The 18591-nt window shown below is 40.2% G+C and overlaps 1 protein-coding gene across 2 annotated transcripts in view; it reads left to right on the forward strand.

The window, feature by feature from the left end:
- The window catches only part of LOC111146884 (ERCC excision repair 5, endonuclease), a 29749-nt gene extending 15634 nt beyond the window's left edge, over positions 1-14115 (forward strand). The window contains exons 9-15 of one of the 2 annotated variants that reach the window (XM_022502603.1): positions 1998-2245; positions 4736-4855; positions 5024-5237; positions 5998-6142; positions 10156-10356; positions 11490-11574; positions 13432-14115. In XM_022502603.1, the coding sequence (XP_022358311.1) occupies positions 1998-2245; positions 4736-4855; positions 5024-5237; positions 5998-6142; positions 10156-10356; positions 11490-11574; positions 13432-14031 (1613 nt within the window). In that variant the 3' untranslated portion in view covers positions 14032-14115. The remainder of the gene's footprint in view (positions 1-1997; positions 2246-4735; positions 4856-5023; positions 5238-5997; positions 6143-10155; positions 10357-11489; positions 11575-13431) is intronic. The other variant, XM_022502604.1, reaches the window with a different exon arrangement.
- Positions 14116-18591: the final 4476 nt, after the last annotated feature.

Raw genomic sequence — 18591 nt, forward strand, 5'->3', positions numbered from 1 at the left:
GCGGTCTAGATCAAGAAACTCTGGCTTGGGTTAATTGGATGGGGTTTGAATCCCAATTCTGTTACCTGTTGGTTGGTGGGGCAGCCTCAGGCAAGTCTCTTTAACACTCCCAAATCTCATTTTTTCCTTTATAAAATAAAGAAGTTAGAATTTACCAGGATGAGTTGTTTGTAGGATTTATGATTATGAATATATTTATTCTATGAACAAGGACGTATATGTGGATTCATTGTTCACAATGACTTTATAGAACACACTGCTGTGAATAACAAGAATTGCTTGTACACACACACAAGCTAACTTTTTTCCTGATGTCTGCTGAGTTTCTTCATTCTAAAGTTGCCATTTCCTCTTTGTAATTAGTATTTTATGGAAAGGCTGTGTAAATATGTTGTTCCTGAGCAAACCTTTGTCCACTTATTTTAGCATTCATTGATGATTTTTACCTAAATAAATGATCACTATGGTGGTTGCCAAATGGCAGTTTTCTAGTTCCATTATTCCTTATATATTTTTCAGTTTACATCTTCTTATAAGAAGTTCTTCCCCTCTTCCCTGTTTACTACTTTTTTATATCATGTGGATTCAAGAATTCGTATTTTATTTAGTGATTTATGATGCTTTTGTACTTTATGGTTGGAATTGTCCTGGCTTTGGTCAGTGGGGGCCCCTCTTCAGGCTGGCTTCTGGGACTTGACAATTCCCCCTTATATGTTGAGCATTTCTTTACTTTCTGGTCAAGATGTTCCAGATTTATCTTATTCTTGCCCTGCCCTGCCCTGTCCCTGGATCCAGCTCTAGTTCCCTGCAATAGAGCATGATGTTTAGAAACCAAGATCTGGTCCCTGAGTGTGCTCACTGGTACTGGGGTGTCATTGCTTCAGGCCCTCGCAGGGACAGAGCCAGGAAGTATATTTATGTATATACCCACAAACATGTGCACACACCCACCTGTATTTACTTCTCTACAAATACATATTTATGTATAAATGTTCCATATATAAAAATCTATTGAGTTTGTACTGATACTGATTCCAATCCAACATCACAGATTTCCTTTTAGCCTCCACTTTTGTTACAATTTTCCTTCCTAACACTGAGAAACCTTACTACCATTGTCCTAATATATTGACTTATTACTTATTCTTTCTTAATTTGTAACCATCTCCTGGTCCCATTGGTGTTCTCCTTGGTCCTGGCTATCTCCTTGGCCCCAGTCCCCACTCAGATCTCCAGCCCACTCTGTCCTGATTGTATCCTGAAATTCATGCTCCTCCACCTGAAGCAAAAGAAGGGAATCAGGGGCGCCTGGGTGGCTTAGTGGGTTAAAGCCTCTGCCTTTGGCTCAGGTCATGATCCCAGGGTCCTGGGATCGAGCCCCACATTGGGCTCTCTGCTCTGCAGGGAGCCTGCTTCCTCCTCTCTCTCTTCCTGCCTCTCTGCCTACTTGTGATCTCTGTCTGTCAAATAAATAAAATCTTTAAAAAAAAAAAAAAGGGAATCAATTTTTTTTTTTTAAAGACAAGACAAGACACAGGAGAGGAGGGAAGGAAGGTGGAAAAGAAGAGCTATTTCTCCTGAGTACTTATTCAGATCCTTTACACTAATTCACCGCTTTATTCTTTGCTATGTTCATAGTAAAATAGCATAAGAACATAGAACAACCTACATGACTGTTTACATCCTCTGATAATTCTCCTTTTTGAACTCTGAAACAATATTAGTTAACTTGTATTTGTATAAAGCTTTTATGCAGATCTTTGAAAGCTTGCTTCCTAACTTTAAAGGTAGTGCCAGTTTAATGGAAAAGTCTTGAAGTTACAGGCATTTATATTAAATTTATTTAATAGTAATGTTTTACCCTTCCATGTTTTCTAGTAAATTCAGATCTTTTGGGGGTCAAACACTTTTCAGGGTACTTTGGAATGCTCTCAGTGATTTGGGGATAATTTTAATGTTTCACTTATAAACAAAGTGACCTTGTTATTTTGGTACAGGAAGTTTCATCGAAGTACAGAGTATAATTAGTAATGATGAACTTCAAGCTGAATTACATGAAGCTTCTAAATCTCCCTCCACACAAGATGAAGAAGAACTGATAGGAACTAAGAAGGAAGAAGCCACTGGTGACTCTGAGGGCCTCCTAAGACACAGCTCTGGAAGAGAGGCTTTGGATGTGGAGCCACATGAAGAAGCTGAAAAAGACACAGACAGTTCACTCAATGAATGGCAAGATATTAATTTGGTAACAATATGAGATCAAGTCTTAACCTACTGCTAAAAAAGAGCCGAGTTAGATAGCTTTTGAGCTTTAAGGAGTTACTGGTTGAACATTTATTAGCTTTTTGCATGCTTTTTTTTTCCTTAACTATTTTTTCATCATTATGGGGATTGGGAAGTCTACGATCAAGGTGCAGGCTCATTTGATTCCTGTGAGAGCTCTCTGGTTTGCAGATGGCTGCCTTCCTGCCGCCCTCAGGTGCTGGGGAGGGGGAGAGGGTAGGATGGGAAGGAAGGAGATATCTTTCTTTCATAAGTCTACAGTCCTTTTAGATTAGGGCTCCATCCTTATGACCTCATTTAACCTTAATTACTTCCTAAAGACACCATCTCCAGATGCAATCACATTTGGGGTTAGGGTTTTAACATAGAAATTTTGGGGGAACTCAATTCAATCCACAGAAAGAACCACATACAATACCACCTAAAAGCATAAAATACTTATATGTAGGGCTTACGACATATGTGAAAGATTTGTATTTCAAAACTATAAAACACTTGATGCTAGAAATCAGGGAGGACCTAAATAGATGTGGTTTTGGGTGGGAAGATACAGTATTAAGATATCAATTCTCCCCACACTGATCCATAGATTCATGGAATTCCAATAAAAAACCAATGATAGATATTAACAAGCTGATTCTAAAATTTACATGGAAAAGCAAGGAAGCTAGAGTAGTCATAACAAATTTGAAAAAGAAAAAATTTAGAGAACTTATACTACCTGATATTGAGATTTACTATAAAGATAACAGTAATTAGGAGAGTATGATATTGACTAAAGGATGGATACATAGATCACTAGAACAAAATAAGAGTCCTGCAGCAGAAGCAAACAACAGTAATCAAGACAGTTTGCTCTTGGCATAAAGATAGACAAATAGATCAATAGAACATAATAGAAAGTACAGAAATGGATCCATGCATATATGGTGAACAAATTTTCAACAATGCTAGAAAGGCAGTTGAATGGAGGAAGGAGAGTCTTTGCCGTGGTGCTAGGAAAAAAAGGCAACTTTGGTGCTGTGTATGATACACCAAAATCAACTCAAAACACATTACATACTGTAGTTTTACGTTAATTCTTGAAACAAGACAAAAGGAGTGTGAATCTTCCAACTTTGTTTTTCTCAAAGTTGTTTCACTTTTATAAATCCTCTGCATTTCCACATGAATTAATTAAGAATTAAATCTTAGCAACACTGTATCTTCTGATCCTCTAACACAGGATATGTCCTGATTTATCCAGATCTTTTAAAATTTTCTCAGTGTTTTGCAGTTTTCAGTGTACAAATCTTACACATCCTTTGTCAGATTTATCTCCAAGTATTTAATATTTTTAAGACTATAGAAATTGACATTTTATTTTTTACAATTCATAGCTTTTAGTGTAATTCACAGAGTCATACAACTATCACAATCTTAGAACATTTCCATCACCTGAAAAAGAAGCCCGGTACCCATTAGCAGTCACTCCCTGTACCTTCCTCTCCACCTCTTCGACGACTCATCTTCTTTCTGTTTCTATGGATTTGTCTTTTCCGGACATTTCATATAAATGGAATAATACAACCTGTGGCCTTTTTTTCTGGCTCCTTCACTTAGAATGTTTTCAAGTCCATCCATGTTGTAGCATGTGTTAGTCCTTTATTTCTTTTTATTGCCAAATAGTATTCCATTGTATGGATAGGTACCATATTTGATTCAGTCATCATTTAATGGACATTTGGGTTGTTTATACTTTCTGGCTATTACGAATAATGTTGCTATTAACATCTATGTACAAGTTTTTGTGGGATGGACATATATCTTCATTTCTCTTTGGTATACACCTAGGAATAGAATTACTGGGTTACAGGTAGCTGTGTTTAACCTTTTGAGTCCCTGTCAGACTGTTTTCCAAAGTGGCTGCACCATTTCCACCAATAGTATATAAGGGTTCCAATTTTTCACATTCTCATCAACACTTATTTGTATCTGTCCTTTTGATTCTAGTTGCTCTAGTGGGTGGGAAGTGGTATCTCACTCTTTTTTTGTGTGTTTTTTTTTTTTTTTTAAGATTTTATTTATTTGAGAGAGAGTGAGTGAGAGAAAGCATAAGCAGGAGGAGCAGCTGGCAGAGGGAGAAGCAGGCTGCCTGCTGAGCAGGGAGCCCAGCCCCCATGACTCTGGGATCATGACCTGAGCTGAAGGCAGATGATGCTTAATGGACTGAGCCACTCAGGTGTCCCTCACTCTGTGTTTTCTTAAATTCAATTTGTTTAAACTAAAACATGGGTGATTTTGTGAGGGAACTTTGAAGATATTAAAGACTTGCTCAGAAATCCAAGTGGGAAATTTCATAAGGAGGAACGCTTATTTGGTAATTGAGTCAGACTAAATGCAGGCTTTTTGTAACAAATGAGTTCAACTGGATCATTAATATAATGATCTACAGATGAAATTTATTTTGCAGGAGGAGCTGGAAACTCTGGAAAGCAGCCTGTTAACACAGCAGAATTCGCTGGAAGCACAAAAACAGCAGCAAGAACGGATTGCTGCTACTGTGACGGGGCAGATGTTCCTGGAAAGCCAGGTAGGTGTACCAGCCAGGCCTCCTTTTGCAATTCCCACTGCTGGTTTTACTTAATCTGATTCCCTAACGGCATGTCTTCAGTGAAATGTGTGCAACACTGCTCCCATTTCTGGTCAAGGCCCATTTCCCACATTTCACGGGGGTCACAGCGTGTCTCTTACTCTCCAGGAACTTCTTCGCCTGTTTGGCATTCCCTACATCGAAGCTCCCATGGAAGCAGAGGCACAGTGCGCCATCCTGGATCTGACCGATCAGACTTCTGGAACAATCACTGATGATAGTGATATTTGGCTGTTTGGAGCACGGCATGTCTATAAAAACTTTTTTAATAAAAACAAGTTTGTAGAGTATTACCAGTATGTGGACTTTCACAACCAACTGGGTAAGACTTCAGAGTATGATTACTTTATGAGATTTACCTTTAGAATTTGTATTATGAATTTTTTCCTTTCCAAGGAACTCATTTGATGTATTAATTGGGAAATGGTAGGTCTCTACCGTTCTCATGTAAGTGATCTTTTGTTTCTAGAGAGGAATAGGATTTTTAAATTAGAATTAAGAAATTAAAACCCTAGAAATATGTAGGGGTTTCCTGCAGAATTAATTACCTGACCTGCTTAGACTTTGACCAGTTATCCTAGATCTCTGGAGTAAACCAAAGGTGGTGGAGAGAGGAGGCAGGTGGAGTCAGTCCTGCTGGAGTCACGAGCTCCATGGCCCCATGGTGGTGTTTCTGGCAGTGATTCTTTTTTTTCCCATTCATCTAACAAATACATATCGTGTGATTCCTGTATGCCAGTTCTCGTTCTTGGCAGTGGGGAAATGGGAGAATACAAGTCTTGTAGGAAAAGGAAATAATAAACATAATCCATGTAGAAAAAAAGCTGGAAAACAGGAGAGGGTGACCTGCAGTCACAGAAAGTGTGTGTGCTGTTGTATATGGAGCTGTGGTCAGGAAAGTCTTTACTAATAGGTTATTTTTGGGCTAGGGCCTAAGGAAAAGAGGTAATGAGTGTTGTACATACCCTAGGGATGAGCATGTCAGACAAAGGGCCTGGAGAGTGTAAAGGCCCAGAGGCAAAATTTTGCTTGGTGTGTTCTAATAAAAATTTAAAAAATATAAAATGTTTTTACTTTTCTAGGATTAGACCGAAACAAATTAATAAATTTGGCCTATTTGCTTGGAAGTGATTATACAGAAGGAATACCAACTGTAGGTTGTGTTACAGCCATGGAAATTCTCAATGAATTCCCTGGACCTGGCCTGGAACCTCTGCTTAAATTCTCGTAAGTTCTTTCTTCATTTCTTTAACTCAGGTGTTTATGTAAATACCCAATTTAGGGTGCCTGGGTGGCACAGTCAGTTAAGTGTCTTACTTTTGGTTTTGGCTCAGGTCATGGTCTTGGGGTTGTGCGATTAAGTCCACATTGGGCTTCGTGCTTAGTGCTCAGCATGAGGGTCTGCTTGGAATTCTCTTCTCCCTCTGCTCCTCTCCCTGGAACCGGCAGGCACACTCTATTGCTCTCTCTCTCTTTCTAGTAAATAAATAAATCTTTAAAAAAAATACCCAGTTTAAAACAGAACTATTACTTGCATCATGAACTGTCACAAATCACCAGAATTGATAGGGTTACCAAATTTGTTTTCCCTCTTCTAGACTTCAGTGAAATCAGAGACAATTTTTTTTAGAGGCACTAGGCTTATCCTAGTTCAAGGGTACATAGACTGGTCTGTGGGATTTCATAGGCAAGTGGAAATCTCATTTCATTCATTCAGAGATTGAGTGAGTAACTGCTATGTGTCAGACGCCCTGCTAGGCTGGGGTAGGAAAGTTGACTAAGCCGTAGGCTGCATTCTCAAGGAGCTCCACGCTCGTGGGGAGCCAGAGAAGCAAACACATCCCTGTACTTCCATGTGTTGAGGGGCTGAAAGAGGGGCCAGAAGGGGCATGGAAATAGAATGTTAAGAACTTTACCTTGTGTCCTGCTGTCCCTTTGTTGCTGCATGTACTCGGATGTGTTTAGTGCTGGTGCATCCCACCCGAGCCCACCATTCCGCTGCCCTTGGGGTGCACTTCAGTTAGGAAGGTTCTGGGACAGTGGTATTCACGAGGATGTCTATGGAAGGAGTTCTGTCTTAAGGTTTGTCCTCCATGGCATTTTAAAAAATTGGAATGTAAGTCACCTACCATAAATTTCACAGTTCAGAGGTTTTTAGGCTACTCACAAGGTTTTGATGGTACTTTCTAACCACCAACTTGTCATGAGATACTAGTTGATAGGAGTTGATTTAATGATTCTTTGAAGTTCTTTCCAGTTGTATCTCCTGTGTCTGGAAAATTCTCAGATGTTCTGGTATAAGAATCAGTTACTACAATTAAAACTTAAATGCAGAAGTGGTCTTAATGTTTGCTCTTCTCCAGCTGTAGCACACATACCAATATATTTATTTTATGTTTTCTTTCTCTCTTTCCTCATAATTTTCATAGTATTGAGGAAATAATACAGTGGCAGTAAGTTATTGGGTAGCTCGTAGGTCATGGTATTTAAATAACTTGAAAAGCTACAAATAACTTTATTGTATAAATAATAATAGAAAAATTATGAAATATGAATTAAAAAGATGGTTACAGTTAACATTTTGGTTTATATAATTTTAGACTTTTCTATGTATAGTGTACGCTTATATTATATTAAACATATATATGTATACGTCTTTACTTATGCAAGTGTGTATTGTTTCTTTTTTTAAGAATGGGATGATGCCATATACTTTTTATGTTACCTGTAACTCATGTGGTGATAGAACAAGGCATACTACCAACAATGTATAGATGAGTAACAGTTTTGAATGACTCCATAGTAGTCTTTTGATGTATCATGATTAGTCATATGCCTATTGTTATTTCTGTTTTTTAAGTCTGAACAAACATGATTTGAGTGTCTTCAGAGACGTATCTTTGGGTTCTTATCTGATTATTGTTTTAGGATAAATGTATTTAGATTTTCAATTTGATGTCCTAAATTTTCTTGTTTGTTGAAAATTTGCATTTCTGGTAGAGTGAATGCCTACTTATGCCCTATTTCTTTTCTCTCAACAGTTGTTGCTCATTTGTTGTTAGTTGAGTGGTTTACATTTTAGCCGTTTCTGCTCTGGCTGTCCAGCTGGTGGCTGGCAGACAGGAGTAGCTGGAGCCGTGCATGGCTCGGGAACGTGAAGACAGATGCGTAGTTAGAGAGCAGGAAGAGAGGTGGAAGAGCAGTGAAATTGAGACTGTTTCCTTGCTTTCTTTTCTGCTTTCCCTTTCCCCTAGCTAGACTCTGGCTCGTCACCCCCCTTTTAGGTGGAGCTACGCTGGACCTGCCCGCTGAATTCAGCCCAGCTGTGTTTGGTTAGGCCTGCACAGTGCACTCGTCTGTGGAGCCTTCACTGTGAACTGACTACCAACATTTGAATTAGGGGAGATTTCATAGAACATTTTGGGTTCTCCTGGGGGAAATGAGATCCGAAAACACTGGGCCCAAATGCTCAGATAAGCCTGAAAGAACTGGGACAGAACATAGTCACCCCACTGACTTGGCCAGGGCACAGATCCTTCAGTCCAAGCACAGTCGCTCCTACTCCCTGTCGTGTCCCCCACAGCTCAGCTGGTCGGCAGATGCCATCTTTCATCTTTATGGCAGTGCCCGGCCCTCCTGCTGTGTGGAGGCGGAGACTCTCTCAGTGCGATGAATGCTGGGCATGTTGTGCTGGTCGTCCTCGCTGACAATCCTGCTTGCTTGTCGCGAAGATGGAAATTCCAAGAGAGTAGGTGAGAATGATAGGTGTTCTGTTAGTGCACTCCTGGAGACGGTATTGTAAAACTGATGGAAGATAGATCTGAGTTCCTTTTTGCCTTTTGATGCTGCCGTGAAGACTGCAGTTAGTCTTTTACAATGCTAGGTGGCGCTCCTGTATCGGTGAGGTGAGACCGAGCACATCTGAGTCTGTGTCCGATACCCCCAAGTACGTGAAGCAGAGCAACGAGAGACAGAGAGAGAGGGAGAGAAGAGAGAGAGAGTTTTGTTCTTTTTAACGTTTCGTGAATGCATTGATTAGTGAGGGTTTTCTTTGTTTTTAACTTTATGCTGTTCATTCTTCCTAATTGTATTAATTTTTCTGGTTATCTCTTGCCGCATTATAAGATACTTTAAACCTCAGTGGCTTCCAGCAGTCATTGGTTTTGCCTGTGAATCTGCAGTTTGGCGACGCTGCGTGGGCACGTCTCGTCAGGCTCCGTGTTTGTTGGGGGCAGCTCAGCTGGGCTAGAGGATCCGCTGGTGAGGGACCACGTGTTTGGCCAGGGGTGCTGACGTCAGCCCGGAGCGCAGCCAGAACTGTGGGCGGGGCCTCGGACCCCTCCATCTGGACCCCCTCACCAGCTGGAGCTTCGTTACAGCATGTCAGCTGCTTCCGAGGCAGATATTCTAAGGTTCTGGATGTGGAAACCGCAGGCTCTGAAGACCTGGCACAGCTTCCCTTCCTCCATCTCAGAGCCCACCCGGCTCAAGGGAGGGGACATGGGCCCCACTTCTGGATGGGAGGAGGAGCACAGAATGTGCGGCTATCTTTAATTTGCCATAGTAATTTCTGCTCACAATGGAAAAACTGAAAACGTAATAAAATATAAAGAAGAAAATGAACAGTTGTATCCTTGCTTAGAACACTGCCTAACACAGTAAAATAATAGTTGTCGTTGCTTTTATTATTTTAAATTGCTTTGTCTGTTTTTCTTTCTTTACATATATGCATCTTCTCCAAAATTGAGATTTTACTTTCTGTAGAATCATGTTCTGCATTTTTAAGATATGACATGATGTTCTTGGTATTTTTACATATTATTAAATATTCTTGGGTCTATTATTGTAGTTGATTTGAGGTAAATGTTACAGATATTTGACCTCATTTTCCTGGTGAGAAAAGAGCCCCAGAGAAGTTGTGGGCTCTGAGGGTGATTCTCAGGGTCTGACCACGCCAGTGCCAGCTGTGAAATCTTGAGCAGATGGTGACTTGTGCTTGGGGTGGGTTTCTTTCTCTGTGGGGTGAGGCCGGTGGTAGGACTGGGCTCGGGTGATGATCGGGGTGTATGACAGCTGACACGGAGCCAGGCGCAGAGTAAGCTCGCATCGGTGTTTGCCGTGGTTACTCTGTGGCTCATGGGATTTGTTCTGGGGCTTCAGTTTACACCTTCCAAGCATGGCCGTTGGTCTGCAGCACATCTGCCATAATGTCATGAAGTCTCGTCTCCTTTGCCTTATAGAGAGTGGTGGCATGAAGCTCAAAAAAATAAGAAGATAAGACCTAACCCCTATGATACCAAAGTGAAAAAAAAATTGCGCAAGCTGCAGCTCACACCTGGCTTTCCCAACCCAGCTGTTGCAGACGCTTACCTCAAACCTGTGGTGGATGAGTCTAGGGGGGCATTTCTGTGGGGGAAGCCGGATCTGGACAAAATTAGAGAGTATCCTTTTACTCCTTAAAGCATAAAGGAGCACTGAGCCAAATAATGTGTTTTGTTTGAATCATAGGGAACACTTGGATCGGTTTTTTCTTAATACTTTGTTTAAGATGCTCCTTTTTCTCTCTCCTTAGGGTTTTGTTTTGTTTTGGTGGTAAAATACACATAACAAAATTTGTCATTTTAACATTTTAAGTGTACCATTCAGTGTCATTAAATATTTTCATATTGTTGGGCAACAATCACCAGTAACTACATCCATCCGCATTCTTTTCATGTGAAAAGAACTGAAGCTCTAGACCCCTTGACAACAACTCCCCATCCCCTCCCCTCAGCCCTTGGCAACCACAAGTCTACTTTCTGTCTCCAAGGTTTTGAGGATTTGAGTACCTCATACCAGTAGAATCGTTCTGTATTGGTCCTTTTGTGTCAGGCTTATTCACTGAGCACAGTGTCCTCAAGGCTCATCCATGCTGTAGCACATGTCAGAATGTCCTTCTTTTTTAAGGCTGAATAATATTCAATTGTGTGGATATGCCCCATTTTGCTTATCCATTCATCTCTTGGTAGATACTTGGGTTGCTTCCATGTTTTAGCTATTATGAATAATCTCTTTAGGGGGGAAAGGATCTTTATTTGAAATAGGTAGTGATAAGCATGCATAGATACAACCACTAATTATTACTCATTCTGAAAGGATAGAAGAGATGATTAGTTTTATTCTTTATTATTATTTATATGTTCCTTCATGCATATTTAAATCATCATTTCGATAGATACTTAAATGTTTGCAATCGTATTAGTCCTACTACAGTTTTTTTTCTCTTGAAGTATGAATGTATGATATCTGAAACTTGTTTTTATTCTAGGTTAACCTTTTCTCAGAATAACGCATCTTTGATATCCAAAAATGAGAGTTGGATATGTCTTATCTTAGAGGACATTGAACAGGAGACACTGCCACAGGATTATGTTGCAGTAATTTGTCATTCTGTTCTCTTACCACTTTATTCTTTATAAATATGAAAATCTTTAGAGATACAGGGAATGGAATTATGGGTGAGTTTTTTGCACCTTTTTATATATCACTTGTTTAAATATCTTTAAAAACATGTAGAAGCCTTAACTGCCTGCATATTTTGTCAGCGTTATTTTGGGTGGAACAGGACGAAGACAGATGAGTCTCTGTTTCCAGTATTGAAGCAACTGAACGCTCAGCAGGTAATCAACTCTTTTCCTAAGTTCAGGGTGAGGAGTGAACATAGAAAGACTGCCAGTGGCAGCTATTAAAGATCCTTTACTCTTTTATTTTAGAGCATATAACATACATTTTAAAGTTATTACACTTTTAGATAAGAGAACAGAGGAGAACAGAAGAAGGGGAAATGGCACTTCATCTTCATTTCTCAATTTCACTCTTAGGGTTGGACTTCAGGATCTGTGAGTGTTTATTCTGACTTTGAAAAAAACAGGGTAGTAATGGATTGCATACTGAGATGTTTATGGTTGACTATTTTAGTTTTTCAGAGCTATTTTCCTTTAAAAAAAGTTCAGGAAGTGTCCAGTCCAAAGCAAATCCTGATCATTAAATTCTCTTCAAGTGCAAATGCGCCTTCACTCTATAAATGAATTATCATCACTATGGCACATTGGCAGGAGAGATTTTTTTTTTTTTAAAGATTTTATTTATTTATTTGACAGAGATCACAATTAGGCAGAGAGGCAAGCAGAGAGAGAGGAAGGGCTGAGCAGAGAGCCTGATGCAGGGTTCGATCCCAGGACCCTGGGATCTTGACCTGAGCTGAAGGCAGAGGCTTTAACCCACTGACCCACCCAGGTGCCCTGAGGAGAGATTTTTGAGGAGAGATGAGGCCTTTGTATGGCTCTGTCCTGTGAGGTGGGTGTAGGTAATTGTGTCTTGCTTTATCTGTGAGTATGTTCCTACCCCAGGAACAAACTCCAAAATGTATGTACAGGTAAACCACTTAGTAGAAATCAGACTATATCCTATGAAGAACATATATTTAAACCTATTATCATTAGGTTTCGTTAATTTAGAAAAAACATAAATAAAACTGAGGTGGATGGCCTCTCTGAAAAAGTCTCCTTTGCTTATTTGATGACTTTCTATAATGTAGCCATTGTATGCCAATAGCCAAGGAAAGCTTATTGGCTTCGTGACTGATTACTCCTTAATTTCAGATAAGTTTTTTTGTAATATGTTTCTTCCTTTACATTAAAGAAGTTAATATAAATTTATTTCCCCAAAATTAGGAAGTGAAAAAAGAGAAGTAAAATGATCCATTATTTACTTTTTCTGACACAGATATTAACATTTAGCTTTATTTTCTTTAATTTCGCCCCTGCTTTGCACATATATTTGTTATCATACATAAATACAATTTGATCTAACTCCCCCCTCGTACTTATTAACATAAGACTTTTTTTTCTGTATATTGCATGGTTCTCATAATTTCAAATGACCAGATTACATTGAATCAAAGAGATTTCACTTACGGGTTCAGTTCACTTAAGTGGACCCTTGATTTTCAGGTTTTCATACATAATGCTGTGATGAACATTAGGCATAAAACTTTCTTCACATATAACTATTATTTTAATAACATCTTGCTAAAAGTGGATTTGCTAAACAAAGGGCATGACCATGTCCCAGTATGCAGTGCGGTTGTCTTCTCAATGTACCCACACGATGACCGTGTTTTTAAGAGAAGGGAAGAGTGGAATTTAGAAACAGACCCCATGAAATTGTGCTGCTCCAAAAGAAGATGGCACATTTGTCTACTGAAAAACACCTCACCGTCTCTCTGAGTGCCTGGGAAGGGGGTTCTTATTGGAGATGTGGATGGAGGGTTTCAAGTCTGGTCTAGGAAATAAAATTTATTTTCAGTAAATCCTGGGGGAGAGATCTGGCTTTTGAGAGATGAGGAATGCACATTCTCTGAGAGAGTTATCCAAAGCTAGTGACTCAAGGTGGAGAGCTCTTTGATATGCTTCAGAAAGTTGACTGACTGGCCTGACTTTTTTTTTTTATTATTTCATTTCATTTTTTTTTTTTAGACGCAGCTCCGAATTGATTCTTTCTTTAGATTAGCTCAACAGGAGAGACAAGATGCTAAGGGTATTAGGAGCCAGAGACTTAACAGAGCTGTGACATGTATGCTGAGAAAAGAGAGAGAAGCAGCAGCCAGCGAAATAGAAGCAGTGTCTGTTGCCATGGAGAACGATTTTGAGTTCCCTGATAAGGCAAAAGGAAAAACCCAGAAGAGAAGCATAGCAAATAAATGGAAAGAGTCATCAAGCCTGAAAAGAAAGAGGCTTTCAGATTCTAAGCAAGAGAGTAAATGTGGCGGATTTTTGGGGGGGGCCTGCCTCTCGCCGTCATCTGGGACCTCTTCAGGGGAGGACTGTGAGTGTGTGTCTTCAGTGACCGTGCCACAGGAGAGATCGGCCCCAGAGGTACCCGCTAGCCACCCGGGTCTGCAGAGCACAGCGACCCCTGCTCCTGCCAGGGACCAAGATGCCAGCAGCAGCAGCTCTAGTGATGATGACGGAGGGAGATTCGCACCAGTGCTGGTGACCGCCAGATCTGTGTTTGGGAGGAGAAAGGGGAAGCGGAGAGGTACAAGAGGAAGAAAGGGAAAAAGCCAATTAATTTAAAAATCATGTATTCTCCATCATCGGGTGCAACTTAACATCTCGTAATGAATTTGTTGTGAGGAAATAATACAATTAAAAGCATTTGCCCGATTTTTGTATTGTGTGTTTTTTTAAACTATGGATGCAAAACTTGACATTTATTTTCCCACGTGTTACACTTCTCTAGTGTTTTATGTCATTGACTATTTCCTTGTATTTAGTCTTTGCTGGTGTTTCTATTATCGTACAACGTCTGATGCTTCTGCATTAACAAAAAGAAAACAGGGTTTCTGTTGATCAGTAGTCACTGTCAATCAGCATTCCCTCCGACTTTCTGACCCAGGTGAGAAGGGATATATCCAAATTTCTTATTCCGTAAGAGTGGCCGTTTCCCACACCTACATGAAGTCCTGCCCCCTGCTGCTCCCCATTTTTCCTCAGGGTCCACTTAAAAGGACAGCAGGAGGGAAGCTCACTGCCACAACAGACTTTGAAGAGTATGTTTGCTGCGGTTATAGCAAGATAATTAGGAAACCTAGATGGGGTGCGTGATTTCCCCTGTGGGCATTAACCAAACACGGAACCTCTGTACCGTAATGTTTGTCTTTTAAAATGCTTTAGTTGTCACGAGCTGACTTCTGTGTAAATGGCTGTGGGGGGCTCAGGGCTGTGATCGAACCAGTGTAGGCGGGCCATGTTAGGAGTGGCTTCCAGGGGTTGGTTATTGTTAACGGAGACGTTCGTTCCGAGCGGCCTAGCCTGGGTCAGTTTGTTCTTCCTCCAGCTCCCGCTCTCAGAACAGCAATTCCCAAAGTTCTGACTGCTTACAGTCACGAACAGCCTGAGGAGATCGTTGCCAATTACCTTGAGCTTGGGTTCTTTGGCCTTCAGAGCGACTGTCTACCCAAGTCTGTGTCTTTTCTGACATCTTTGGTATTTCCATCTTTACTGACTTCCTTCCCTCCACCTCCAAATAATTGAAAATCTTCCGTACGCCCCCCTGCCCCCATGAGTACTAAATGCAGATACCTTTCAACAGCCTTGGACTGACTGCTGGATGCCTTTTTTTAGGCTTTCATTTGTATTTCCTTTTCAGCCCAACTTCTCAGATACTTGGTCTATAGCTGTGCTTTTCTTTGCTTTTTTATTTATTCTTTCCTAATTGGAAATATCTCCTCTGTTTGTACCAGTCTTCTGTAGCAGCTTCTAGAGTTAACAATGACTTCCATGTAAATAGACTCCGATCTTTTTTTAATGCTGCTTCTCTCTGGAGGTATTTGAAGCAGAACACTTTTCTTGGGGGGATGGAGTAGGGAGACATTAACTTTTTCATCTTATTCTCGTTTTTCAAAGCTACTTATAATTGGGAGTTTTCTGCATATATGTTTGTGTAAGTAATACTCTTGTTGAGATTGAATTGTGTTGCCTTTCGTAGACAGTTTACATTTGTTTTGCACTGCACTAGTTGGGTAAAGGCTAAGCTGCTTGTAGCAAAGAGATGTTCATATACAGTGGTCTACATAAGCTGGACCGTTATTTATCTCTTATTCAACAGGCTGGCCAATCTGAGCTGGTTAGGCAGCTGTCCACCATGAGGTCATTCAGGGCCCCGAGTTCAGCCATCTCCTAGGCTGCTGTCTTGCTTGAATGGTCTCCGTCATTGCTGTATCTGCATTTCAACCTACTGGAAGAGGAAAGAACCAAAGCCCTGGCGAGCACAATGTCCTTTGTTAAAAATCATTTCTCCTGTTGGACTGAACTGAGCATATTCTGCAGAGTATGCTAGGAATACACCGCAATGTAATTTCTACCTGGGCTATGAACCCAGGAAAAGGAAGAATGGATACACAGCTTATGCCATAAATATAGCACTTATAGAACATTTTGATATTTGTCCTTTTTTCTCTTAACCCTCTGACCAAGGCGTATCCTTCTTTACCATTGAAGAAACCAGCTTGGAGGTACTAACTGACTTAACCAAATTCACCCATCCAGTAGGAAAGTGTGACCTGAACCCAAATCTTTTTTTTTCCCCCCTCAAATCTTCTTCTGTAATTCAGGGTGCAATTTTACCTATAAAATAGGTTGCCTGTTTAAAACTATCAGCAGCAAAGTAAATTTATCACTATTCAAAGAGAGTTGGGTACTCATGGGTACGATGTAGGATGATGCCCATCATACACTTTTTCTATAAAATTATCTTTCAGCTTACTAATCTTTCTTCAGCTTTCTCTACCTTTGCTGTTAAACGCATCTGTTGGGTTATTTCATGTATTTTCAGTTTATTTCATGTATTTCACTTTATTTCATGTATTTTCAGTTTATTTCATGTATTTCACTTTATTTCATGTATTTTCAGTTCTATTCTCTTGACTAATTTTTATAGACTTGAGTTATTTCATGTATTTTCAGTTTATTTCATGTATTTCACTTTATTTCATGTATTTTCAGTTTATTTCATGTATTTCACTTTATTTCATGTATTTTCAGTCTATTCTCTTGACTAATTTTTATAGACTCGAGTTCTTTGGTGTAATTCTTGTCATCTACTCTTTCAGTATCTTCATCACAGTTACTTTAAAGTGTGTGTTAAACAATTCCAATATCTGGGTTACCTGTGGGTTTGTTTATGTTTTGTTTCTTTGTGTGGTTAGTAAACTCGGAGTGAATGCTGGACATTGTATATAAAAGATTGTAGCTATTTTGGATCTTCCTCTGCAGAGGATTCCAGAAGGTACTCTGCCAGGATCTTCCTCTGCAGAGGATTCCAGAAGGTACTCTGCCAGGCAGCGGAGGCGAAGATCGCCTGACTGTAACCAGGACCGAGTGGGTTCCAGGCTGGCTGGCAGTCTTTGTAAGACTTCATGTTCCCGTTTCTCCCCCTTACTAAAAAAAGTAGTTTTTCAGGGGTACCAGCTGACAGCTGGGGTGTTTCTTACTTTGAACTTTGCTCTGCTTTCAGCTACTCTTCGTCGGAAAATCAGCCTCTTGGGTGCCTGGGTGGCTCAGTGGGTTGAGCCTCTGCCTTTGGCTCGGGTCATGATCGGGTCATGGTCCTGGGATCGAGCCCCACATCTGGCTCTCTGCTCAGTGGGGAGCCTGCTTCTCTGCCCTCTCTGCCGGCATCTCTGCCTACTTGTGATCTCTCTCTCTCTGTCAAATAAATAAATAAAATCTTAAAAAAAAAAAAAAAAAAGAAAGAAAGAAAGAAAGAAAATCAGCCTCTTGCCCTAACATCTTACTGAGTAAATGTCTTAAGTGAGGAGTTGGTGCTGAGTGTGGGGTTTATTTCTCTCTGCTTCTGGGATCTTGGGCTCCCAATTCCTGGCAGCCTTGCCAGCTCCAAACCTCATTCTTTGTCTTCCCAGTTCTCTGAGATCACCTGAAGTTCTGCTGGCATCCTTCCTTGTTGTCTTCCCTTTGGCTTCTCAACCTCTTTAAAAAAAAAAAAAAAATTACTTTTATTAACATATAATGTACTATTTGCCCCGGGGGTACAGGTCTGTGATCATCAGGCTTACACATTTCATAGCACTCACCATAGCACGTACCTTTCCCGGTGTCCATAACCCAGCCACCCTCCCCAGACCCCTCACCCCCAGCAACCCTCAGCCTCTTTTTAAATCATTAATCAGCAAAAACATGGAATTCTTGGCTGCCTTGGCAGCTCTCTCCTGACCTCTAGTGTGTGTGTGTAATAGGCTTTTCTAGTTTTCAGAAGCAGAGGTGTGCTATAAGCTACTTACAGGTGGAGACAGAAGTCTCTATGTACTTTTCAAACAGTTCAGTGTAACTGAAATAATCATTGTCTTGTCAGTTTAAGTGATCGGTTTGGGGATTCTGCCTCTTAAGAAATCTAGCACTGAGGTTTCATGATCTTTTAAATAACTCCTTGAAAAAGACAGGTAATTTTTATTCACCAAATGATTCTTTATTCTTGTTTTAAAGAAAGCCAAAATAAAGAGAATGTACTCTGCCCAGAATTAACTGCCTATGAATAATAGTTTTCATTGTTTAGGATTTTGCAGTTTGCAGAATGGTTTTGTTTTGTTTTGTTTTTACTTACCATATTCCTTCCACAAATATATATTGAGTACCTTTTATATCCCTGTTTATAGATGAGGAAGCCAAGAAACACATTAAGTAAATGCCTAAAATCACAAGCAAATTTAAAATCAGGCTCCCAGAATGCTAGTCCCATCCAATATGTTAACGTGACCTCAAGTCAACTTTGTATAAAGTATTTCTTAGAAGCTGTACCTACCCTCCTCTAAGTTTATTTAACTTTACAGTATTGCTCAACTTTGTTACCTGTAATAAGTTCTTATTAAGGACATTCTCAGTGACCAGGGAGATTTATACGTGCTCGGAGATGCAGCCGTGCGTGTACATGTGCAAGTGTCCAGATAACAGATACCCTCGGCCCAATCCTAGTAGGAAGGAATTGTAATTTGATGCCTGTGCCCAGAGCACGACTGCACACATTTTCTAACTCTCCGGTGCAGCTGCCTGATTTTAAAAAATGATATTCACACCCAGACAGGTTATATAAAAAGTACACTGCCTCCATTTCACTGGACG

The sequence above is a fragment of the Enhydra lutris genome, unplaced genomic scaffold, assembly GCF_002288905.1.
Source record: "Enhydra lutris kenyoni isolate GAN:26980312 unplaced genomic scaffold, ASM228890v2 scaffoldscaffold15, whole genome shotgun sequence".
NCBI lineage: Eukaryota > Metazoa > Chordata > Mammalia > Carnivora > Mustelidae > Enhydra > Enhydra lutris.